Genomic DNA, 26,554 nt, shown 5'->3' with positions numbered 1-26,554 from the left:
TGCTTCTGTTATATAATGCTCTTCTGTAGGGATGCACCGATGCCAGTACTAAGCTCATGACCTCATTCCCGTACTCCTAAAATGCACAGATACCCAAGGCCCGAAATTTGCTTTGACAGTTTGTGAAAAGCACGATAACATTTTTGCTTTTTTCAAAATGTGTTTGAGGTGAAGTTGTTTGTAATTATGGAGTTTTTGATCAGTCTCACTGTGTTGGGAAAAGGTAAAGGCATCAGTATCTGCGAGCACCCCGAAAAAAATGTCGGTACTCGGCCTTTAAAAAATCGTATCGGTGCATCCCTACTATTCAGCATGCACCTCTGTCCGACAGCTTTACCGTCACCTTACAAAGCATGCATGGCAGACCCTATCTTTCTCTGCTGCTTTTTAAAAATAATACGATTAATTAAGCAAAGCAACAGCTACCTTTCTCCATAACCTCTGTCTGCTTTACATATGCAAACACAGACAGGTGGATGTCGAGGGCCAGTGTGTGGGTATGGCATGCTTTCATCTGCACCTGAACTGCACTGCATTTTGTCTTTTGTCTGCTGCCATTAGTAGATCAGACACGGGTTGATCTGTTTCCAAGCAACGCTTTTGTTTCCAAGCAAAACTCTAAATCTGTAGAGTTTTGGTTCCTCCCGTCTCACTTACCAGTGCAGACTCATCAGCATCATTCATATTACAGCTGAATCGCTTATATTATAATAGTAAAACCTGTATTTTTATAGTGCCTTTCAATGTGGCTTCCCAAAGCACTTTACATAAAATAGTTCAAATAAGACATAGACATTAATACAATAATAACAGCAAAAACAACAGACTGTAATCAAACAAATAACAGTTATTAAAAAGCAAGTCTTATAAAGTGTGTTTTAAGAAAAGTTTAAAAACACTGAGATATGTAGCATGTCTAATTTCAGAAGGAAGGAAGTTCCAGAGTTTTGGAGCAAAAGAGGAAAAAGCCATAGAACTTAAGTGCGTACTGGAATCGTTTCCTAGCTGCTGTTTTCGATTCCCTGTTTTACAATAAAATAACATTTTCTAATCCGTCATTTTTAACATGTATTAATTGTTTATTATTAACAAAAAATTACAATGAATCTTTAATAATATCATTAATGATATAAATAATCTAACTTTTAAAAAAGTTATTCCGCAGTGTACACAAAAATACTTGAGTAATATAGATGCAGAAGACAGATCGATAATCAGTAAATTGTATTAAAAATATGTAAGAATACAGTGCATATTAATATTACTGTCAAATGCAAATAGTGCAGACAGGTGTTGAAAAAGTTCTGTCCAGCTTTAAACATACGTCCAAGTAAGTATGTTGTGAGACATTTATATACATGCCATTCTCTTCACGCACATACTGAGCTCATCGGTAGAGAGTAAGAGAAGATGGGTACTTATATGATTTGTTAAATGTGTGGATACATGTTATTATATCTGCATTGTGTGTGCAAACAAAGCGTCAGCTTTTATGGATGCAGAATATATTATGTCATTCCACAGCTCTAGATTTCATCCATGAATTTTTCCTGAAGTCTGCACTGCTTAAGACAAGAAAATAATGTTTTTTAGTTGACCAATGACATCAGCTTAGTGTCCTTTAAAGGAATCTATTCACAGCCCTATTTAAAGCTTTGTAGCATTTTTTAAAATGTGGATGGTGATTCATCCACAGAGGTAGTGGTTAACTTTATATTCATAGTGATTTTATTTCATATTAAAATAACGTTAACGTTGTGATTATAAGTGAAGATTATCGACAAAATGCAGCATGCATTTTTGTTTATCACATAGGTTTTTCTTTTTGATAATACAAAATCCTATAGAATGATCCTATTGACCTATACAGCTTTGAATAATATGTCGTCCCTGCAGCATACTGTACATATATTCGGACACAAGTACACTTACTTACATTTACATTGTGTCACTTCCTCTACGTCATTGATGTCAGTTTGACCTCCCAGGACGAGTTTTTTGTGGTTGAATTAAAATGCTGGATCTCTTTCAGCTAGATGGAAACTGCTGACTTCTGTGTAATTCTGCTGAGACAACTGGTGCAGAAGAGGTCACCGGTTCTGACCTGAGAACAGCTCTCGCCTAGTTTCACAATTCAAATCCCCCTTGAACCCCTAATTATTTCAATTCAAATATGTTATAAAACAAATTTATATGAAAAAGTAAATGAATAGAATAATAATATTGTACATTACTATTTATCTAGTTATTGTACATTATCTTAAATAGTTTTTTTATGTTAGCCTATTATGTTTATGTAATTGAGGTACCATGCATCATAGTAAAATGATAATGTATTGTTTTTCACAATGTGCTATTTAGACAAATTACATATAATGATCTTAATATATGTGATACCATCGGTTTTTCTGAAGTTATGTGTTTAGGTAAAATTATAATTTTTCTTTTTTTCTGTGAACTTACTACATTATTTATTTATCTCAAATTTCAAATAAAGATTTGTTTTTATTTTAAATTATTTGGAGATAATGAACACTGGAAAAACAGGTCAGATGATCTTTATATTTTCAGACCTCAAATACTGCAAAGCAAACATGCTGTACGTAAGTGTTATTAAGTTGCAGTCCAAACGAAAAGTAGAAAATCAGCTATCGAGCAAGTGTATAAAATAGTTTGCAAATGAAAAAACGATTTGATGATGCTGTAGAGAAACTTTAGAGTTTTGGACTGTGGAGGAGGTTGTGGATGTGGTGTTAGACAGCTGAGCGTTCTGGCTGCAGATTTGATGTCAGAATAAAAGTAGCTCTGTGTAGTTGTTTTCCTGTGGGAGTGCAGAGGCTGTCAGCATTTTCTGCCCTTTTCAACAAGACAGGCAGAGGAACAGAAGAACAGAGTCTCTTTTCCCCTCTTGCTCTCTCTCTCTCTCTCTCTCTCTCTCTCTCTCTCTCTCTCTCTCTCTCTCTCTCTCTCTCTCTCTCTCTCTCTCTCTCTCTCTCTCTCTCTCTCTCGCTCTCTCTCTCTCTCTCTCTCGCTCTCTCTCTCTCTCTCTCTCTCTCTCTCTCTCTCTCTCTCTCTCTCACACACACACACACACACGCGCTCAGGTTATCCTCTGATACCCTTTCTATCATGACATTGTGTGATTTGTAATCCAACAGATGGCTAGAGATGTATGCCGTATATCCAAATCCTCTGCAATTCTTCTGCACACATGGAACAGGATAATCAATTTTATAATCTCGCTCCCTGCATGTGTGTCAGAAACATTGTGTTTCAGTTGTCCGGTGCTCTATCACGTTCTCTTAAATTCCGCTCATCTTTAGCTCATCTCTCAGGTATTCACCGTGAAAATTACACAATTGACTGTTTTCTCATGCCACACATCCCTTGTCTCTTGCAGGGTCGCTCCCGCCATTCTTTTTTGTTGTGTGTAATAAAACGTGTGAAATAACACTGATGAAAACTGCAGAATGCCATTTTAAATGGAAAAAATGTCATTTACGTGATTCATTGTAACGTAATTGCCAATTATCAGTGTGACGAGACAAGAAAGTAACCGTTTAGTAAGCCGTTTTCAGCAGATTAGGAATAATTGTGCATATTAAACTGTGTGGCTTTGAAAGTCTTGTGTGGTTAGCCTATCAAAATTAAAAACTTTTTTGCAAATACATTCATTCTAAACTCTTATTGACAAACACTTTTTCTTTATTTGTCTGTTTTTATTTTATTTCTTTGACTTTAAATTTAAACTTTAATTTAAAATGTCCACTCTTTTTTACACACCCTGTGCAGTTCCTCCACGACATAACCTGCCGAGCTGAAAAATCTCACTCCAAGCTGAACTCAAGAGTTGGTAGCCATGCATTATGTTTAATCCATCCTTTGGTTTAAACACACACACGCTGTTTGTGACAGTGTCTGCTGTGTATGGTGTGGTTCATTACTCTCAACTGTTGTCTCTTGTATATTAGCAGTGGCTTCTGTTGTAGGGTCACAGGTCAAGGGAAGTCCATGACACCTCGTGTGCAGAGGTCAACACTGAATGTGTGTTACTCAATGCGTTTGTGGGTATTTTTGTGTCACAGCACAGCTTGTGCACTAGCAAGGTTTGAGTCAAGTACCTCTGAGGGCTTTCAAGGTCACAATCCGAGCTGCAGAACTGTCCCTCAGTAGGTTAATCTCTCTTCTCTTTCTCTCTCTCTCTCTCTCTCTTTCTCTCTCTCTCTCTCTCTCTCTCTCTCTCCCGCTTATTATTTAATAAATAGTAAGACCTCGTGTTTATTTGTGCACGGCGTGCTTTAAGAATTCATAGCCAGAGAAAGGCATTAAGCATGAGATGAAGTTGTTCGTTATGTGGAGTGTGTGTGTCGGTGCAGAGATACAGCCATACGTTTAGAGCATTACATCATCAAAACAGGTCAAGAGAGATTGTGTGGTGAGTGCCACATGGACCAGCTGTTCTCTCTTCCTCTTTCTCACTCTCATTATTCCTATTTAGGTGTGCTTTATTGACTAATATTTTGCCTTGGTATTGCACTAATATACTTAAAACAACAACAACAAAACTTTTCATGTGGAGTGATAAGGAAATAGGACGACATAAAGTTATAAAACAATGTTTTATTTTGTGACAGGCAAACAGATTGAATAAATTGAAGATGGGAAAGGTGTGGCTGGCATACACTATGTTTTTTTGGTATATTAAGATAGCATTGCATATTTATTGTTGTCTTATTAGTATTTAGTATTTTGTGTCAGTTACTTTGTGAAGTTAGCGAAGCATCACAGCTTGCCGCTGAAAGAGACTTTTTTCTTTGCTAAAGTCGTTCTTTGTACACAAAAGGTGTACGTTTGCTGTTACATATGCATCCAAGCCATTATCGGAGCAGAGAGAATTCTGGGATATCCCTTCCAGCAGGAGACGATCTCACTAATGACAAAGCACTTACAAACAAGGGCTTATGGGCAATTCAGCTGCATCTCATACAGTATAACCGTTGAAAGCAAGAGGGATAATGTGCAACTTCATTAATTTTATTCATGACATGGCAAAAAATGACAGCGAGTATAAATATTTATACAGGCTTCCTTTCTGAGAATTAAGTTAAAGAGGAGTGAAGTGTCCTCTACACCTCCTTGCATCCCTTCATCGCTCTCTCTCTGTCTGTCTGTGTACAGATTGTGGTGAGTAAGCTCTTTAATCCCTCCGTCCTGCACTCATTGTCCTGCTGTGAGTCGACTGCCAACATCCCCTCCAGCTAACCCGGTGTGTGTGCACGCTCCTTGAGTCTCATCAGGAATTCACCTAGAGTCCTCTCTGCGCCAAACACACAGACGTTAGAATACGTGTTTCTGAGGGCTTCTTATTGCAATAACAGTGCAGTGTGAGTTAGATTCTCAGGAAGCACACATACTGATAAAATTGTATGGTTTGCAGTCACTTTTGTATTCAAGTTACTTTGGATACAATGCTAATCATTTAGTTAGTTTAGATCTGTTTGTATTACTCTGTCTTCTATATTTGTGAGGACACAGGATGAGTTTGTGTGTGTGAGAGAGACTGAGAACACAGACTGTTTTTTAGTAGGAGGTTGATTGGAAATATCTTCCTGGCTGCTGCATTTCTCTGCTATCTTTTTCTCCTTTCTTAGATATAAAGATGAACAAGAGTTTGTCTAAACACGACTAAACAAAAAAAGAAATCTATTAGATCCATAATATATATGTATACAGGAAACATTTTAATTGTTGTTTATACCTAAGGTGTTGAATGAATGTACAATAGTCAAAGAAATCACATGCTTCTGCTTTACGCACATCAGGAATGGCATTTTTAAATTGACCAAGGACCAAGATCGTCTTTACTTTTCTACTGAAAAAGAAATGTCACCTATATCAGCCTCGGGTTAAACAGCAAATGTTCATATTTGGGTGAACTGTCCCTTTCAAATGGGCCGAAATATTGAGAAAGAACGTATCAAGTTAAACGATCAAACACTGAAAGGGAGAAATACTGTATGTGTTGGTGCAGAACTACTGCAGAATTGGGCAGGTGATGGGGGAATGGATCATATCGCCTCAATCTCTCATTAACATCTCAGACACTCAAAGGCTGTTATAAACATCCACATTTCATCACAGCCAGAATCAGTTACAGCATCAAAGACAGACCAGATTAAAGCAGAGCATTAAACACAGTCCAAAGAGAATCTGTGTCATCTCTCTGGAAATCTGAATGCACAAACAGGTCACTGCCAAAAGCCTGTCTCTACTGAATATCTAAATGGATATTTAGCAGATGCTTTTTACAAATCAACCTGGTTGAAGCTTGAGTGCATTAAAATACTTTGTGTTATGGCAGTTTAATGTGCACAAGCAGGTTTCTGCAGTGCAGAAGTCATTGGTTCAAAACCCTGGGAACAGACACGCTGAAAAAAAGTATAACTTGAAAGCATTGTAAATCACTTAAGGCTGAAAGTGTTGCTCTTTTTTTTGAGCAGCCTGACAAACTTAAAGAGCATACGGGTCACATGATGATAAAACATGGCGGATGCCGTATGTCTGAAATCTATTTATACTACCCCACACATACTAACGTTATATCAGTCCCTGCAGGATTTTGTGATCACAGAATTTAACACACAATCAAACAAATGAACCATTTCCGCATAATTTACAGAAGACGCTCCATGTGATGTCATCACAAGCTGGAAAGCTTTCCGTCAGATCTCATGAGACCCGGGCAAAAACTCTCAGGATTTATCCAGAACATGATGCATGATGGGATAAACTTAGCCCTGTTTAAGATAGTGGGGGTTTAGTGTGTGTTAAGGGCACTGCACTTTGGCATTTTTAAGACATTTGACAGATTTGCGCTCTTTTACGTCCTGTCGCATGCACGTGCTCTCAAGTGGCCAAGACCGCAAGTGGGAGTATTTGGACACAGCCTCACCGACATGTGTGTCACATTCTTAAACATCATAAAGGCTTCTGATCTGTGAAGAAAGCTGTCATGTTTATTTCGGTGACAATGCACATTCATCACAATCTACTAAAGGCTGGTTTCTTACTTTAAATTAAATTATGGACATTGGTTCCACACAACAGAAATATGTTATGTCTACTCAAATACTTAATGTGTGATGAACTAAACTGAATTGAGTAAACTTACACAACCATGTTGAAATAATGTTCCAAAAACTTGAATCAATAAAGTTCTTTCTATTCAAAGTATTTAATCAGAGATACCATGTTTCCATTATGTGGAACCACTGTCCATAATTACATTTTTTAATTTAAGGTAAGAGATCTTCTGATATAGCTTATATACTCCTTGTACAGGCCCTGATAATCTCAAACTTGGACTACTGCAATGTTCTCCTTGCTGGTCTTCCTGCAAGGGGCTATCAAACCACTTCAGCAGGTTCATTATGCAGCAGCACGCCTCGTCTTCCAACACCCCAAAACGGCTCATGTGACACCCCTTTTCATCTCTCTCCACTGGCTACCGGTTAAAGCCCATATCAGATTCAAGTCACTGATGCTTGCCTACAGGACTATCACTGGATCTGCACCGGCATACTTTCACACACTCCTACACCCCATCAAAAACCCTGCGTTCAGCAAGCGAGCAGCGTCTGGTATTGTCTCCTCTTAAGGGCAGTAAATCGCTTTCCTGCTCATTCTCCTTCACAACTCCTTCCTGGTCGAACATTCTAACTAACTCGGTCCGGTCAACCACATCTCTCGCAACCTTCAAAAAACTACTTAAAACCCATCTCTTCTGTGAATACTTGACAGACAAATGAAATTTTTTTTATGTACACTACACCCTCCCACTTCTCTCAACAGGTAGTGTTCTACATTTTGTTGAAACTAGTTACTTTGAATTAGCACCTATTGCACTATTGCTTTTGTATGACATATTGCTTATTGCACCCTGAACTCTTTGTAAGTCGCTTTGGATAAAAGCGTCTTCTAAATGACTACATGTAAATGTTCAGTTATCTTTATAGTTATTTTTGTGAACATCCCTCTATCCAGAAGTTGGTTGGTTACACTTTTGGCATACCCCAAGTACTTGTCTCAGCAAAATCCTGAGGGGACTGCTAAAGGGAACGCACTGTTTTCAATGTGAACAGGTGGTACTTCATTTAAATCAGTACGTAATGTCATAGTATGTGATTTCAGACACAGTATATATAACTTTCTTTCTTCTGCAAAACATAAAAGAAGATAGTTTGAAGAATGTCGATGACCAAACAATTTGGGACACCATTTTCTTCAGTTGTAAGGACAAAACCTCAATAATCATTTCTCAAAATATCTTATTTTGTGTTCCACTTAGGAAAGAGTCATACTGTATACAGGTTTTGACTGACATGAGGGTGAATAAATGACAAACGTTTCATTTCTTGGTTATCAATCCATTTAAAGGTTCAGTGTATGCAATTTAGTGGCATCTTGCAGTGAGGTTGCGAATTGCAACCATCGGCTCACTCCACCCCTCCCTTTCAAAGCACTGCGGCGGCTGACACAGGACTAAGATGTCGTCACGTTTTCACTTTTTTGCCGAAGAAGATAACATATTTACGAAAGCGTGCTCTGTAGAGCAGATTGTCTGCTTATGTCTACTGTAGAAACAACATGGCGAATTCCATGTAAGGGGACCCGTGGTGTATGCAGATAGAAATAGCTTCCTTATGTAAGGTCTTTATACACCTCTGAAGACAGTTATGTATATTATATTGCATTTCTGTCAATAGATCCTCCAAAAACTGCACGCTCATTAAAAGTGGCTGTGACTTTTGACCTCGGACTCAACAGTCCTAAGAATTTCCCAGTGAGAGTGAATGAGAACTGGCAGTCAGACTAGAGAATGACAGTTTCACACATACATCGATGATTCTTCTTGTCATAAGATATCAGTCATGCACTGCTGTCAGTGTTATGGTTAGAGTTACGTCTGGGTACCGTACAGGAGATTTCAGTAGTATGCTTCATTTGAGAATATTTGAGATGGTGTGTGTGTGTGACAGCAGAGCTCAGTGTCTCTGTGAATATGGTTTGCTTGCTTGTGAGAACCAAACTTTTGAAAGGTCCTCACAAATAAACCAAAGCCATAATACATGTGAAATGGTCCTTCCCTATCATGTGAAAGATGAAATCCTCTCAAGTCATGTTTTGCTTAAAATGTACCAATATCAAAGTTTCTGTGAAGGTTATGTTTATAATATCACATCTGAGGGAGACAAACCATGCGTATATGTATCTTTAATAATATAGCGAATATACGTTTGGGAGACATGAGCAGACACTCCACTGCTCGTAGTGGAAAGAACATGTTTATATCACTACACGGCGGGCGACGCGCGTGTTCTGCTCATCCTAGCGTGTGCACTCTCGTGACCTAATTACAGCTCTGCAGAAGATGATGCTTGATTTCTCTCTTTCTATTCGTGTGTATTTTCTATTCCCAGCATGCTTTGGGAGACTGGTAAACAAAGCCCTGTGGGGATCGGTCTGCTGCGTTCTATCTCGCGTCGCCAAGGCAACAAAGCCGCTCCCTCCATGAAGCTGACATTTACAGGAAGCGTTGAGAGTTTTTATGGGTTTAACATCAGACGATGGCTAATACCACGAGAAACATTTTCCCGGAAACGACTTGCACGTTCAGAACATCAGAATCAAAAGCTGAAAGTGATTTATTATTTATCGAAAAACATGTTTGTCCACTTGTGTGAATGCTGTTATTCAGAATTATTTGGGGTTTCAAACTTTGTTTTTCGTCTGTTGTCCAATATGATAATATGTCTAATTGTTAAGAGTTTTGACCCAGGAAACACACATACCGATAAAAGAAATGTAAGTGTCTGCAGAAATGTATTGAAATTGTAATCAATGAATTTTTTTAATGATGTATTTTATAGTCATATTGGCTTTACTTCTACGTTCTGATTGTGTTGTGTAATACAGTGACGCTTTCTGCTTCACTCGCTGTGACGATGAAATTATGGCCCTAAATAATGTACGCTATCCTCTGCAGCTTTGATGCCTCATGGGATACAGCGGGTGAGCCACATTTGTCTTCTCGGGGATAAAAACCTCAACTGCTCCTTTAGCAAAGCTTAAATTGGTCCTCCAGGAAGCCAGAGATATTCAACAGGTTCCAAATTTAAACATTCAATTTCAAAGAAAATGTTTGAAATGAGAGCGCTGTGGCTTTAAGAAAAGAAGTCTGTAGAGGAAGCCGTTTATAAAGTTGACTCCGAGGAACTTTCAAGACTGTTCAAGTGACACGTGGCCTCAGATCTGTGTATGGCACGTTCTCCTTGACTCTCAGGGTCTTGTGATGTTAGTCTGAAATGTCTCGTGACTGTCTGAGACATGAAATCATTTTTTCCGTCCTCTCATGTTGAGAAGGAAAGAGATAGGGTGCAGGGGGTGAAGTGATGTTATGTGTGATATGCTAGACTAACTTTAGCATTCTGTGCTGTTTGTAAGCGTCTCCTCTCCGGAGATTCACAAGTCCTCCACAATCAGAGCTCTAAAGAGCAAGATCAGCAGAAGTAGGAAAGGTCAGGGGTCACAGGCAGCTGGCTATGTCATGGAGAGGTAGTGAAAACAAGGTGTTTATGAGAGAGACAGCCAGGTGAAAGACAATACACTGATACTTTTATGCAGTGTTGGGAAGTAACGCGTAGCATAGCATCACATTAACAACATACAAAGTATGTGTCAGTCTTCTACATTAATGGAAATTGCATAAATATAAACTTGCCACTATATCAGCATGTTTGTTCGAAACATAAAATTGCTGGTTACTTGACATATTTACCTTAACGTGGGTCAAGGTCAAAATAAAAAAGGAGACAGTTTTGAACACACTTTTACTCAATTTATTACTGATATTTGTTATTCTGATATTGTTATACTGTTACTGATATTGTCATTCAGGGTTGTTTACATATATCTGCTGGTCTGATAGGTGAAACGGTTGTACTTTTACACAGATGTGCACACTGTTTGCCTATGTTTTCAGTTTCCTTTAAAACCTAAATAATTATTGGATCTCCTTAAAGGGTTAGTTCATCCACAAATAAACCTTTTGTCTATTTAGGTAACATCACATCATTAGAAAACTCTCTTTTCCTATACAAAAGAAGATATATCTGAGATATGATTTTAGTATACATGGAACTCCATAGGGTGCCGTGCTGTTTGGTTACCAACTTTCTTTCAAATATCTTCTGCATTAAGGGTGCGTAAAGAAATCATTTGGTGGGGGTGGGATGTGAACTATTACTAGAAAATATCATGACAAGCTGTTTTTTTAGTTCATTGCACCGGTGCAGAATTCTTTTGTAAGGAGGCATGGGAATAGAGCGACAGAGTACGCAAGATAAATGCTTCATAAAAAAATGTATAGAGTTTGCGACATGTACCATAAGGTTACTTCAGGGAAACGCCTTTTAGTCCCACTGAGACTGTGGCATAAAAGCCGGGTAAAAATGTGCTAGCGGCGCCGTTCCTGTGAAAAGAGGAGTGTTGACAACAGACAGAGGTGCAGATTGAGGAAAAAAACAGAGGAAGATGATGCCTTTGATTTAACACCTTGTTTAAGATCGCTTGTTAAGCACTCTTTAATTAGACTGATGGAGGAGGCGATAATTACAGTTGCTCTCGCCTGGGAGACAAAGCCGCTCGTCCCGCAACAGGAAGTCACGACATGTGACTTTCTGTCACTAACACCTCTGGTTAGGATGTTTTTGAATAACTGTTTATTCAAAATGTTACATTTTATTCAATTTTTCTTTAGCATTGAACATTAAACAAGCTGTCCATGTTCAAGAGTGCCGCATCTGACAATGTTTTACATTTTCTCTGCGTACAGGATACATACTTATGTCTAAAAACAAAACTCTTAACTAACCGCTCTCTCTCTCAGGTTGTGGGAACAGTGCTCTCAGCTGTGATATGCACCAGGCCGGCTACACCTCCATTACCAACATAGATTACTCCAGCGTTTGTGTGGAGACCATGGCGGAGAAACACCGGAACCGCCCTGAGCTTAGCTGGCTGTGCATGGACGCCCGTCGCCTGGCCTTCCCCGATGCCGTGTTCGATGTTGTTTTGGAGAAGGGGACCCTGGATGCCATGCTGGTTGAGGAGACCGACCCATGGAGCATCTCCAATGATGCGGCCCAACTGCTGCACCAGGTTCTCCAGGAGGTGAGGAACTCCAATGAGCGTAAAATTTCAAGTGAATTAGCTACCTGAGATAGTCCTTGTGCATTATTTGTCTAATAATATTTCTTGAAGTCCTATGGTGCACAGAGATGACTTGTTTTTATGATGATTTGTGTTTATATTGTTTTTTTGGGTATTAAAGGGTAAATTCATCCCAAAATAAAAATTGTGTGATTATTTACTCACCCACATGAAAGTTCAAAATGTTTAAAAGACCCTGCGGCACACAAATAAAGATATTTTGGATGGATGGACCAATTTAACAATGTCTTTAGTACTTTTCTGGACCATGACAACAACTATAACCATGATGTCTATGAGGAGGCCTGGAAATCGCTCGGTTGTCACCTAAATCTCTTTATTTGTGCTCCGAAGACGCAAAACCAAACATGTTTATTATCATGTGGGTGAGAAAAAAAATCACACAAATTAGATTTTGGGATGAACTTACTATTTAAAGACCTAACAATCGATGATCGAGAATTATTTCGAATCTATGTCTGCTTATATTTAACCTTTCTAGCACAGCACAAATCATAGAGGCATTTATATTTAATCTCTCTCTCTCTCTCTCTCTCTCTCTCTCTCTCTCTCTCTCTCTCTCTGTTAATAGTGTAACAGTCAGTTCAGTTCCCTCTCTTCATACTTTATTCATCAGTATGTTAGACCAGCACAGATTAAGCTGGCAGTCTGCAGCTGTGTTTGTGAATGTGTACTTTTATCACTGTTATCCTTATGATTCATCATAGATGCTTTCGGTAGCCTTAGCTAACCTTGATAGAACAGTGAGCATCACTGAAGTTTTGCAACAAGGGAAAAGAAAAATTTTAAAGAGGAAGTGGCAAGAAGTGCAGAACGAGACCGAGAAACAAGATAGAGATGAGAAAATAAAGGTTTCAAAAAGAGGTGTATTGTAAATAAGAGGAGAGAGTAATAAGTTAAATATAAACAATTGCTGTGAGCACTTGGCAATACCTGTTAAACAGTTCAACAGGTTGTGGAGAAACAAGGTCATCCCTCCTTCTACTTCTGTTTGTAATGTTTTTGAATATTAACAGCTTTTGGTTTAACTCCGTATAGGCATGATATAATCCCGATTTGTCTGATGGTGAATACATTTAAACGCACTCTTTCATGCTTCCAAACAGCCTGTTTGTTAATCTGCCTCTTGGATGCGGTGTGAATTTTACACACCGCTCGTACAGTATAGCAAAATTGTTGTTTTAAACAGGTATGTTCAGTTCGTCTGTGTCAAGGGCCTGGAAAGCTTTAATACATCATTATTATACTATACTGGTGTCATCGAAGAGTGTTTGGAGAGCTTTTGATGCTCTATCAATAGCGACCTCATGACACGCATGCACAAATGTGCGATCGTTCATAACACGCCTGTTAAAATGCTCTTGAACGTCAAAACATCAACATGCCCACACCCATCCGTCTCTCTCACACACATGTAGGTGTAAAATTCTTTTTCAGCTTGGCACGCTCCATAAATCCCCCACATCCGTTTCCATAGGAACGCCGTCCACACATACAGGGCTCCCACCTCAGTAACAGACACAGAGGTTTCTCTGGTGGGTGTCGCGCCTGTCTGTTCTGATGTGAGGGGTTTGTCTTGTGAGGTTGAGATTTACAGTGCAGTATCATTTACATACATTTGGCAGACGCTTTGGTCCAAAATGACTAGATTCAAGGTATGCATTTTTAACAGTATGTGTGTTTTTTGGTAATCAAAACCACTTTGCACTGCTACCAACTGAGCTACAGAAACAACAGATGTGAAGGTAGCTTCAGTTAATCCTTTACACAAAAAGAGTTAACATATCATATGGTTTTGATGGTATACACGCTGTAAACAATGCAAGCAAACATCCACAAACAAGTCGGGCAGCTTTTACAGCTTCTAAGCCCACACATGTCTCCTACACCTACCCACACAAACTGGCTGTTTTATAAAGATATCGGTTTACTTTGTAAAGTTGTCTTTCTGTAGTTTTGGAATGCACACACTAACTTTAAAAGATAGTGAGCGTCGCTCACAGACACGATCGATTTCGTAAGATAATGAGAATGACCATAATCACGTATAGCATAACGCTGTTTTTGCAACACGAACCTGTTGGCAGTCGATGTTATGGCGTGACAGCATGATTTGAAGTATTTTTGTGCCTCTAAATAGCGAGGACCACTTTAAATATCCTCCTGAGTTGAATTGCAGCATGCTCGCTGGGACATTTTCAACCCAAGAAGGGAGAAACCCAACCGTCGGGTTGTATTTTAACTAGAGATGGACTGTTGCAAAATTTCTCTGCTGATGACGAGTAAATTGATAATTCTCAACTTTCTGAATGAATTTAAATTATACAATGACTATTAATATTGAACTCATCAAACTGGTGATGTTTTTTAACATTTTCTATATGCAGAGCACAAATCCATTCCATTTTCCTGTCCTGTTTTGACTTACAGGATATATTGTCTGTCTTTAAACTAACGGCTGATCGGGATAATGTAAAAATGGCTTTTATTGACCGATGCAGATTATTAGACATACACATGAGGTTTTGTCGTATATTTTCTCTGGAATATTAGTGCAAACACAGTGTTGTAGCAAATTTCCGACAAACATCATTAACGTTTCTCGTGATTAGCAGAAACACTGTCGCAGGTCAGAACCGCCAAGTGGCTCAGTGCCTTTGATCAGAAGTGTGTTAGGTTGTCTTCACAAAGACCAACTTACGTCTGATACAGCGATGTGTGGGTACACAGAATGATACCCCCCTACACACACTTAGTCTTTTACCATCCTTTTGTTCTTGTCTTTGGTCTGAGATAATACCTAAAGCCTCCTAATTGGCGAGCTTAGAGCCAGTTACATAATACCACAACAGAGAGAGAGAGAGAAAGCAGCTGAGAGGATGTGGATCGGATGGTAAAATTGCACATAAACTCTCAATTTTGGTCCGCTTGTTTTCTTGATTTCACATCCCCTTTGGCTTGGTCTGAAGCGTTGAACGAGCGGAAGAGAGCAGGGGAACAGCCTTTTATTCGAATACTGAGAAACGATGGCTGTTTTTTCACAGTCCAAATGACTAGTGTCACTCAAATTTCATTTTAATTTATTTATGCACTCCATTTATTAATAAAATGTTTCAGTGTATTCATTTAATTAAATGTAATGCATTGCCTGGAAGTCGAACTCATGACGTCGGTGTTGCGAGCACCTCTACCGGTAACTGATGCACGTTCCACAGTCTCACTTTTTCTGAGCTCATCAGTCGCTAGCCTCTCTGATGTCTGTATTTGTTGCTTTCTTCCTAGCATCGGGTTAGATTCTGTGTTCAAGAGGAAAGACAATGAGAGAGACATTTGATTCGTTTAACTGTCAGCTCATCAAAGTGTTGATGGCTCTCTTGTTGGAATCACACATGCACACATACAGCAGTGTTATGTAACTAGCAGACTCTGGCATGCAGAACTGTGCTCAACATATCCATCGGACATTACAAAGTTAAAGCTGGGATGGGATTATGGGTTCAGTGTGTGGTATGAAGTCTGAGGTGTGGGATGTCTGATGTAGTTTAAGAGGCTGGTATGGGCTGTCATTTTGTGTGAGGTATAATCTGATGATGAGGTATGGGCTGTGACGATGTCAGGATGAGTTTTGTGGGATGATTTATAGTCCTGTGCGTTCAAATGGAGCATTAAGTATAGTTTGGTGTGGTGCATGAAGTGCAGAGTCTCAGACTCAAACTATCTGTTTAATTTAACATATAATTCCACATTTAATAACAATATGCATCAGACGTGTAATCGGTGATGTGCACGGTGATGTGATCAGCACGAGACACCTTATTTTACGGATTTTGTAATAATAGATTGTTTTCTTGTTTTTGCTCGCTTTTGCAATGTTTTCCAAAGCCGAAGTCTCTCTGTCGCCATCTCTGTTTGAAGCATTAAATTGCAGGCTGCATTGCGGATGAACGAAGGGGCAACACCCCAGGACGTGAAATCACAGATGGAATTCAACCGCGAAGGTGTTGCTTGACAAAGTCCAGGGGTGCTTTTTGGTTCCAGTCCTAAATTTAAGTTAAGGTTGTTGGCCAACAAAATAAACTGAATTATTACTGAAATAACTGAAATAAACTATATTAAAGATGAATCATACCGATAGCATTGTTTTGATCTAAACAAACATTTAAACTGATATCGTGATAATACTGTTACAGTAAAATCTTTTGGCCATGATAACTGTGAAGTGAAAAATCTGATGTTGTGACAGTCCTATGTACATTATACATCGATCTACACATGCACATGGATGAATAGTGTGTCCTGCTGTTATTTGCTGTTTCCTCCGTATGTGTTTGCGTGTGTCAATTTACAGCTGGGGATTAGGAGAGCTGATTTTGGGATCTGTGTGTTTTGTCTTAAAGATTTAGGCCTTTTTTGCTGCCCACAGGCTTTACATAAACAGTGACCTGACTGGAAGAGAACTGTTGTCACACACAAATTAAAACAATACACAACCGTTCATTTTTGCTGGCAGGGGATTGGTGTCAGATGATTACGTGGTTATGGATATGTCCAGCTTCAAATGGAGATTTTGTTTTGTTAAGTCCTATGTTAATGTGCTCACGGCTGCAATGTTATAAATATAAAGATTTCTGCACTGACCCATTTTCTATATTTTTCAATAAATGTCTGGGTGGACTGGACAGGGTTGCTTTGTATGTAGTCTACATAGTAAATAATTCTAGATTTAAATACAATGAACATAACATATATGAGTACACAGTATTTGTAAGGATTTTACAGAATATTGACAAATAGAGAATTAGAGAAAAAACATATGGATTAAATTGTGGGGTTATACGAAGTAAAGAACAAAAGTACATATGAAGATCAGAGAAAGACTGTTTGTGGTGTGTGTGAATATACCTTTGTGTGTTTTTCTCAAGTCAAGTCAAACTTTATTTATAAAGCACTTTTTAAAAACAACATGTATTTGCCAAAGTGCTGAACAAGCATAAGCAATACAATATAAGAATATCAAAAAGATGAAAAGTAAGAAAGATAATATGAAAGTAAAATAGATTAAAATGAAATCATTTCTGCTCTCGCAGAGTTAGAGTCCAAACTATTAAAATAGCAAAGCGCTAGAAACCTAATGTATTTGTATGTTTTATTATTATTTATTAGTAAAGCTCAATTTATTTTCTGTGTTTCACGATCATTTTCCAAAACATTTGGTTTTCAGACACCTGACAATAAATGTACAATGTACACGTGTATCTGCCATCAAAGTGAAATGTTTGTAAATCGAGTGGTTGATCAAACAGTTGGTGGTTTGTACTTTACCACATGTGATGGGTGTTTGTGTTCAGTTGAAGAAAAAAAACACCCAGGGGAAAATTTTATTACAATTGAGAAGAGACCGTGCTTGTGAATTTGTATGCATGGAAATACAAAAATGCATCAGGGTTTTATATAACGCACAAAAATAAAATAGATCTGTGGATCTGCAGTTTAAAAACCAGCCGATTGACAAAACCCTTTTCTTTATTTTCGTCTTCATGAATAACAACACTTCATTTGTTGAGGAGCAAAATTTGCCCTTGGTTCAGAACAACGCCTGCAATCTTTTCAACTACATTTTTTAGATTAGATTCAATTTTATTGTCATTACACATATACAAGTACAGTGTAACGAAACGTCTTCTGTTTCTTTCTGTCTTTTGTTTCTCCTTTATTTGCATGCCATTTTTTACTCTTTCATCCACCATTCATGATTATCTCTACTTGTGAATTGGAAACATATTTATTTTTCTTCAGCATGTGGTTAAGAAGAATTACTTTTAATGACACACACACAGTTTTCATACCAGACGTATAACACAATCTGTTTCTGAAACCTGTTGACATGATTAGATTTCATATATTAATCTACAAATGTTAGATTCATATAGTCTGTTGGTCATAGTAGCACTGCGGTTTTCATTGTCTTTCCTCTTTCCAAGAGCTGCAAAGTTAAGATGCTGAGTCCCAAACTAAATAAGACCGGTCACAACCTGAATGAGTATGGTAAACATTGTTTTACTCGTCAGTAATTTGTCCTTGAATGAGATTTTGGGGTCCTGACCGTCCCTACAAATTGAAAAATGGCAATCCCGAATGACCCTGTCGTTTACTATTTTTAGCAGTTAAATACATGGAAGTATTTTTTTTTTTTTAGAGCGTAATCCTCAAATATGTGGATTTAGCAGGATTGTGTAACTGTAACAGGGCAGAAGCGTTTAGAGCCTCTTACTGTAAATTCAATAGAGCTGATCTGTTGAACAACCTTACAATTCAGTCGCACTATCTTATATTTATATTCCTTTCTATGAAATGAGTCATTCTCCCTAAACCCAGTCTACTTCAGAACCACACAATGTCTATACAATGTTCACACTTCTTTTGGAAGGATGCTGTCATCCCCAAAAGCATAATGTACTTTGAGGATGTTGTGTTCCATGGAAGAAAGGAAGACAATAAGGACATAATGACAGAATGTCTTCTTTTTAACATATATACCACCGTAGAATATGGTACTGTAATTGAAATGTCACTCTAAATGTTATTTCAATTTTTTCTTTATTGTTTGGTTTTCTTCGTTTATTCAGGTATCAGGGTTACATATTTAAGCAGTAAGCAGTTTTTGGAAAGATAAGAGACTATTAGCATATCTTTAAGTGTCATTATGTAGGCTGTGAGTGTGTATTTGCATCCGTCACATTTGGAGAGAGGTTGTGTGAAGGGTGCGTTTCAGTTCATAAGTGTGAGTTTGTTGGTGTGTATGCGTGCATGCTGACTACCCTCTCCCACACACTGCAGCCCAAATCAAAAAGACAGAACCTCTCGCATCCCAACTCACTGTTACCACGGAGACAAGAGGCCAGAATTGACTGCAGAGCAGCGCTGCTATGGAAACGCCAAATGCCGACTGGGAGGGGGCCACCATTAATTAGAGCCAACGAGAGACATATAGATTGGACAAGAGACAGAAGACGTTACTCTTTATGTTAGGGTTGGGAACAGTGTGTATAGTCAGAGCAGGTTCTGTCCGGTTCTCACAGAGAAACAGCCTGTGTTTCTGCACCTATACAGTATAGAACCGTCTCTTTTCTAGCTCTCCTACTGCACTGCCAACCTTAAGAGCCGTTTTAGTTGATGCTCTTTTTAATTGTTTGCTGGATCGTATCTGCTGCTGTTGTGATCCACTTAGAAAAAAGTAAAAAAAAATCAAAAATGCACAGATTATATCATTGTTTTCTTTGATATAAGACAACATAAGTTTGGAAATATTTTGTTCGTCATTCATTGATGTGGTAATTGTTTTTGTGGGATACTCGTTCAACAATGCGAGTCAAACACAAATATCTCACGGATGAATTTTCCTGATATTGCATCAGAACGGCAGTAGAGCTGTTGGTGAGTTTTGTACAGTGATGGAAACAAAAATGTTGCAGACGCAATGCGTATGTGCGCTTAAAGTGTGATTTGTAATGAATCTGGCTAAAACTATGCAAACAGGTTGTGTGCAAACAGCTCTATGGTATCATTCTTATGGAGTGACCCCAATAAAGTGGTCTGTTCCACATGCCCTGACCATCAGGGGGTGTTTCGCAATGCGTTTGAACTCTGCCCGCTAAAGTTGAGAAATATTTATCCTTAAAAAAAACGTAGTCATCAAGGTTGTGTGTTTTTCCAAGTGCTCATCAGTTTTTGTAGAAGGAGTGTCATCAAAAGCCCTCCTTGCTTTACTTTCTTTTGGAGAGATGCTGAGTATGCAAAGCAGATAAGATTTGAATGCTAAGCGGAAAGTGTGCAGGTGCTCTCGCGTCCTTGTGAAAAGTGCTTATAGTTTGATTTGAGTTGAATAGGGGCCCGAGACCAAAATATCATACAGGAACAGGTAGTGGGATTTTGTTGTACCTAAGCAATGCATTGAAACCCTCTCATAACACTATAACAACTGCAACATGCTTGGATTATATATTTTCTATTTGCATTGTAAATAATAAATTGCATTATATATTTTTCCACTTTATTTCTATATTTACAGCTGCAAGGAAGTCCATTTCAAAATAATTTTTAGGTTTTCTGAATTTACTTTTTACAGTATAGGTATGTGTTAAGGTAAAACTGTCATTTTTGTTTCATTCTATGAAGTGGTAACAATGTTTCTCCCAAATTTCAAATGAAAATATTGTTTCTATTTGCATTTATTCGCAGCAAATGAAAACATGTCAAAATAACAGAAAAGATGCTCTGTATTCTCACTGGACTAGAATGGCCACAAAATATCTAGAATATCTGATTAAATGAAAACATTAAATGGTTTCTTAAGTTTTTATGAAGCTGTACATTTGAGGTAGTGACAACCCCTCCCTACAAAACCAAGACCAACCCTATCCAACACCTCTCTCTCAAAAACACACAAGCTGTAGTAGTCTCCTATATTATGGAAAAATCGCTTGTCAAACTCTCTCACTTAACACACACACAGTAAACACACACACACACGCACTTGACTGTTTTCTCATCAGAATCACGCTGACAGAGTGTAATGTAGTTAGAGACCGCTGAGTGCCGAGTAGAAACTGGAGTTTTCCATCTCATTACAAGCATGGCCAAGGTCACTGTCATCTCTTTTGCTCTCTCTCTCTCTCTCTCTCTCTCTCTCTCTCTCTCTCACTCTCTCTCTCACTCTCTCGTTCTTTCTCTCAGGGGGACGATGTGGCACATGCTGCCGACCGAGTGTGTGTATTTGTGTGTAGGTTTTCTCTGTAGACATGCAGATGATGCAGCGGAAAAATAAAGATTCATTCTGCGACTTTAACTTTCCACGTTCATGTGAGGCCTGAACCATGCTCAGGACTGAACCTGATGTGTGTGACCTCTGCACGTTCTCTTTGGCTGTGCCCAGGGAGTCTTTGGGATGTGTGTACAATCAGGCTTGTGTAGTACATTCTAATGCATATTTTGTATAATTTTTGCATCGTATTTTTCTGTTGTTTATACTAAACATTTTCACACTGCTTTTGTTTACTGTGAAAGTCAGCATGTCAGCCGTGCATGTCCTAACACTGCCTTAGTACGTCCCCTGAGGTGCAACACCCCCCAAAACAGTTCTCAGTCCCTTCACACCTGCCTGCACTCTAATGCCTCCACAGACAGACGGAGAAACACGGGCGGTGCGAGCATGTGGCTTTATGTAACTCCCTCAACCAGCCCGTCCTGGCAAAGATTCAGATGAAACCGTATTATTTTCTTCTTACGTAATATTTCCTGTACGAAGAGCTGCAGCGGCGAGCTGAAATTCAGAAAGATTGATTTATTCCCCTGTCTTCATTTTTAGGGACACATCTGGCTATATGAATCCTCTGGAAGCCTTTGTGCTTTCTCAAGAGGATTTATGTGAAATCATGTTCACCAAGCCTCACTTTCAACGTACTAGTTGAAAACAGCAGGACAGTGATTGGCTCTCCGGATTGGTGTGCTTTTAACATTAAATCTATTCAATCTTATTTATATAGCGCTTTTCACAATGTGCATTGTTCCGAAGCAGCTTTACAGGAGAAAATAAGAAATACTGAACACAAAAAAGGTCAAACATGCACAGTGCATGGTGTTTAAAGAACAAGCAAGATTATTCTAGTAAATATTATCTAATAAATGCAGTCTCCCGTGGGTTATTAAGCATATTTTGCATTAAGTGAATGCTTGGCTGAAAAGATGTGTCTTTAATCTAGATTTAAGTTGGGCGAGTGTGTCTGATCCTCAAATTGTATCAAGAAGGCTATTCCAGTGTTTAGGTGCCATATACCGTATGAGAAAGCTCGACCCCCTTTGGTGGATTTAGTTATTTTAGGTGTTATCAAAAGTCCTGAGTTTTGAGAATTTAGAGAGCGTGATGGGTTGTAGTGGGACAGAAGCTCTGTTATGTAGTAGGGGCTAAACCCTTTAAGGCTTTATAAGTGATTAAAAGAACTTTAAAGTAAATACTAGGGATGCACCGATACCAGTAGCAAGTAGGTCTATCGCGTCTTTGCATTGACTTAACATGTAAATCACTCTCTCTTAACGCTTCATTCGCTCAGTGTGGAAATATTTCAAAATCAATGATGACGACCCACGCAAGGCAATCTGCATGCTTATGTCCTCGGTTTTGCCCTTTGGAGGTTATTGGACACTGTGAATTTTGGCTTTGAAAAGTTTTGATAAGCACATAAGATTAATTTATTTTTTCATAATATGAGTTGAAGTTGTTAAAAATAAAGATGCTGATAGGTTCATTAGTCTCATTGTGTTGTTCTTAGAAAATTGCCACAAACCAAAAAAAACTAGCATCGGTTTCGGTATCGGCGAGTACCAGGGGAAAAGTATCGGTATCGTACTCGATCCTTAAAAAGTGGTATCGGTGCATCCCTAGTAAATACGATACTTAATGGGTAGCCAGTGAAGGGTCGATAACATTGGGGTTATGTGGTATTTTCTGGACCTGGTTAGAACTCTGGCAGCTGCATTCTGAACTAACTGTAGTTTGTTTATTGATGATGCAGGACAACTACGTAGTTATGCATTACAGTAGTCAAGTCTTGAGGTCAAATGCATGAATAAGCTTCTCTCTAATTGTGTAAGCGATCTAAAATATGCTGTGGTCTACAGTATCGAATGCAGAACTAGGACTCAGATGTTACCTTTATCTGATGCTATAAGCAGGTTGTTTGTCATTTTAACGAGCGCAGTTTCAGTGCTATGATGCGGTCTAAGGCCTGACTGAAATTTTTCATGTATGTCATTATTTTGTAATATTGAGCACAACTGAGTGGACACTACTTTTTGTAGTATTTTAGACAGGCAGATTTGAAATCGGTCTATAGTTTCCTAGTTCATTGTGGTCTAAGTTTGGTTTCTTGATAAGAGGCTTAGTGACAGCCAGTTTAAAGGTGCCTGGGACCTGGCCTAGATTAATTGACGGATTGATAATATTATAAATGGGCTCAATTGCAACAGGTAGTAATTTTTTTAAATAATTTAGTCGGTATGGGGTCTAATAAGCATGTTGTAGGTTTAGATTTTGCAATAAGTTTAATTAAATCTTCCTGTTTTATAGGTGAAAAACACCGTAACTTTTCCTTTGGGGCGATGGTTGGTACAAATTCATAGGATAGACTTGGAGGTTGAGCTTTTACTATTTTGCCTCGTATGTTTTCGATTTTCTCTGTAAAAAATGTCATGAATTTATTGCTAACAAGGTGCGGCAGATTAACGTTCCGGAATAACGTTAGTTATTCTAAATATTAGAATAACTAGTATTTGTTAGTTTCTATGAGGTTACAGAGGCACTCAGCCTTTGCTGATTTTAGTGCGTTTTTATAACCGTTTGCACTCTTTCCACGCAATGAACTGTGTGACTGGAGGCCCTGGCGTTTATTTCTGGACATTTATAGACCAATGTCACTGTTTTATTGATTAACGGGGGACAAAACTGATCTCATAGACTTGGTATTTAAAGGAGTGACCCGAGCTGTACCAAGAGACCTGTATATCATAAAGACTCCTGATTGACCTGTAACATAGCAACCACTTGAACACTAAATAGCAACATGCTATAAAAACACTTGGAAAACCTTAGCGATCGCTTATATACACCCTAGAAACCACCCACAATATTCGACTATCACGGTGCCAGACTTTGCATGGGATACACTCATATTTTCTTCTGAATTTTTTTATCTGGTTATGATTGACATTAAAAGGCTTGATTTGATTGTGGGTACAATTCAGTTAAATCGGAATCTGTATGTTTTATGCAGATGGTTTGTTCTGACATTTCGTGAGATGGGATCTTTGGAAATCGGGCCGTCTTAATTATCTCATTAAAATTCCAGCTGATTTGCCCGGGTCACCTGTGCAAGTGTTTGTGCATCCCCTCACGGTTCTTAAGCAAGAGGTGTTTCCATAGCAACAGGTTTCTATAGAAACTGGATCACACTGCCTGCTGGAGGGCGAGGATGACTCATCCTGTTCGGGGGGGGGTTAGTGTGAAAAGCAACCAAAGTTTTCTTCAGACGTACTTGTGGTATCTGTAACTGTTAGCACTGCAGTTACATACAGCATAGAAAAGATTACTGTGGTGGTGGTATTATGATACCATGAATTATTTTGTACATACAGTATATGATGATCTGGAAGAATCTTGAAATACAAAAAATAGTGGTACGTTTGATATAAATTGGGTCATTGTGTTAATTAAAGGATCATAGTGCTACCTTCTGACGCCATAATTATACCATGGTAACAACACAGTATTTTTGTACTTCATAGTACTATGCACCTGGTATTTCCAGGTCCAATGGTACACCAAAAAAACACTATAATTGTGTTTAAAACACAATGAGGAAAGTGTCAAACCAATACCTTGATGGTATTTGAAGCATTTTGTAGTACTATTTAAATACTGTGGTGCGTGAAGACTGTATGGCAATTAAACAGTACTGTACAATAGTATAGACGGATTCATGGGACTAACACGCCGGACCCGATGTTAACTTTCGGTATGTTTTTGTCAATCGGTCTAGCTAGATGCTAATAACATTACCATTTCTATTTAATTTTATTTATATCAATATCAATTTATATGAATATTTTTTTGTATAATATAATTGTATTAAATCAGCGATTTCTAGAATTGTATTGTATATAAAATAAACAATAATATGAATAAACAATTTGTTTAATGGGTTGTGTAACTTTGTTGCACTTTAGTTAAGCCATAACGGTTCTTCTACTGGTTATCCAAAATAATACTGTCAAGACATACTTGCTAGCTAATGTAATTTACTTATTTTAATTTCTTTTACTTGTTATCAGAAATAAACTACCGGTACATGGACTCTTTGCGGCTATGCACCCGAAGTTTAGTTTGGGCGCCAGAAGCGTGCATTCGCCGTAACGTTTATGTCGTTGCTTTGCAAACGTCTGTTATAACAAGATACAGTCAAAGTGTATCAAAACAGTGTGTTGGACTGATTTAAAAAGCTTGTGATATGAAATGATTTCGAGCTAATTAAATCAGAGAATGATGAAGACCTCCAAAATTAGATTTCACTGTCTTCACACTGCATTTGGAAGGCTGTTGTCACAGGTGAGAGGAAGGAAAGAACATTTTGTTTGTCTTTATTTGACAGCTTGAAAGGCCCAAATCCAACCGAATTGTGTATTTATGTTTCTTTTTGTTTCATACTGAACTGTGAATGTCCTGAGTTACGCGCACACACAGAACAGATTTTAGTTCATGTTTGGCAGCTGCCACCACTGAAAAAAACTGCCAGTCTGCTTTGATTTACAGGAGCGCCAAGATCGGCTCTGAAATCACTAAAAACAAGCTTCAGCCTCATTTGATCTAGAAGGTTCAGAGAGAAAACGAAACAAAGATGTTTCATATTTTATGTATTAAGATGTCTTGAAATGTAGTACGAATATTTATACATGGTAAAAATATTGTCAGTGTCTACAGGGATTAAACTTGTTACCGTGTACATATGTATACGGTAATGGTGCCCAGAAAGCATATTTGTACAATATTTGGTTATATTAAACCATCAAAAAATGGTTAGGGTATTCATTTTCACTAAATTATTAATAACAACTAAAGGAAATGGGATTTATTTTTTAATATAAAGAAACTGCATAGAAAAAAACAAACTAAAGTATAGATTTATTAAAATTGTATCAGGTTGTTAGGATTTTGTGACTCCTGTCATTTGAATCCTGAATTTCTTTCTTCTGCAGATCACAAAAAATATATTTTGAAGAATGTTGGTAACTGAACAACGGCGGTACACATTCACTTCTATTGTACAGACACAAAACCAGTGCAGGTCAATGGGTGCCGCCGTTGTTCAATTACCAACATTCTTCAAAATATTTGTTTTTGTGTTCTGCATAAGATGGAAAGTCATAAAGTTTTGAAATCAAAGAATTGGTATTCTTTTGTGAACTATTCCTTTACATTCTTCTCAAAGCTGAGCTTTAGTTGATACTCCAGCACAATTTTGCAACACAAATACATTTTTATATCTTTACTTCTATATTTAAATAAAGTGTGAGGTCATCAATCAGGACCTGTGTATAGCTCAGTTAAGTTAACCATATTAGGCAGAGTTCAAGGAAAGAGTCACCATGGTGACTTGCCTAAGGGCAGAGGTCTAGAGAAGCCAATCCTATTTTTGGTGGGTAATGCTGGAGACTC

General features: G+C 38.2%; 1 protein-coding gene across 2 annotated transcripts in view; it reads left to right on the top strand.

Annotated features, from left to right (window-relative positions):
* Positions 1-26,554, top strand: part of ece2a (endothelin converting enzyme 2a) — a 44,965-nt gene that overhangs the window by 7,766 nt on the left and 10,645 nt on the right. For both annotated transcript variants that reach the window (XM_079452822.1, XM_079452823.1), the window contains exon 3: positions 11,948-12,231. In XM_079452822.1, coding sequence (XP_079308948.1) covers positions 11,948-12,231 — 284 coding nt within the window. The remainder of the gene's footprint in view (positions 1-11,947; positions 12,232-26,554) is intronic.

The sequence above is a fragment of the Barbatula barbatula genome (assembly GCF_947034865.1).
Source record: "Barbatula barbatula genome assembly, chromosome: 3".
Taxonomy (NCBI): domain Eukaryota; kingdom Metazoa; phylum Chordata; class Actinopteri; order Cypriniformes; family Nemacheilidae; genus Barbatula; species Barbatula barbatula.
Note: the sequence above shows the minus strand (reverse complement) of the source record. Positions and strands in the feature narration are given on the sequence as shown.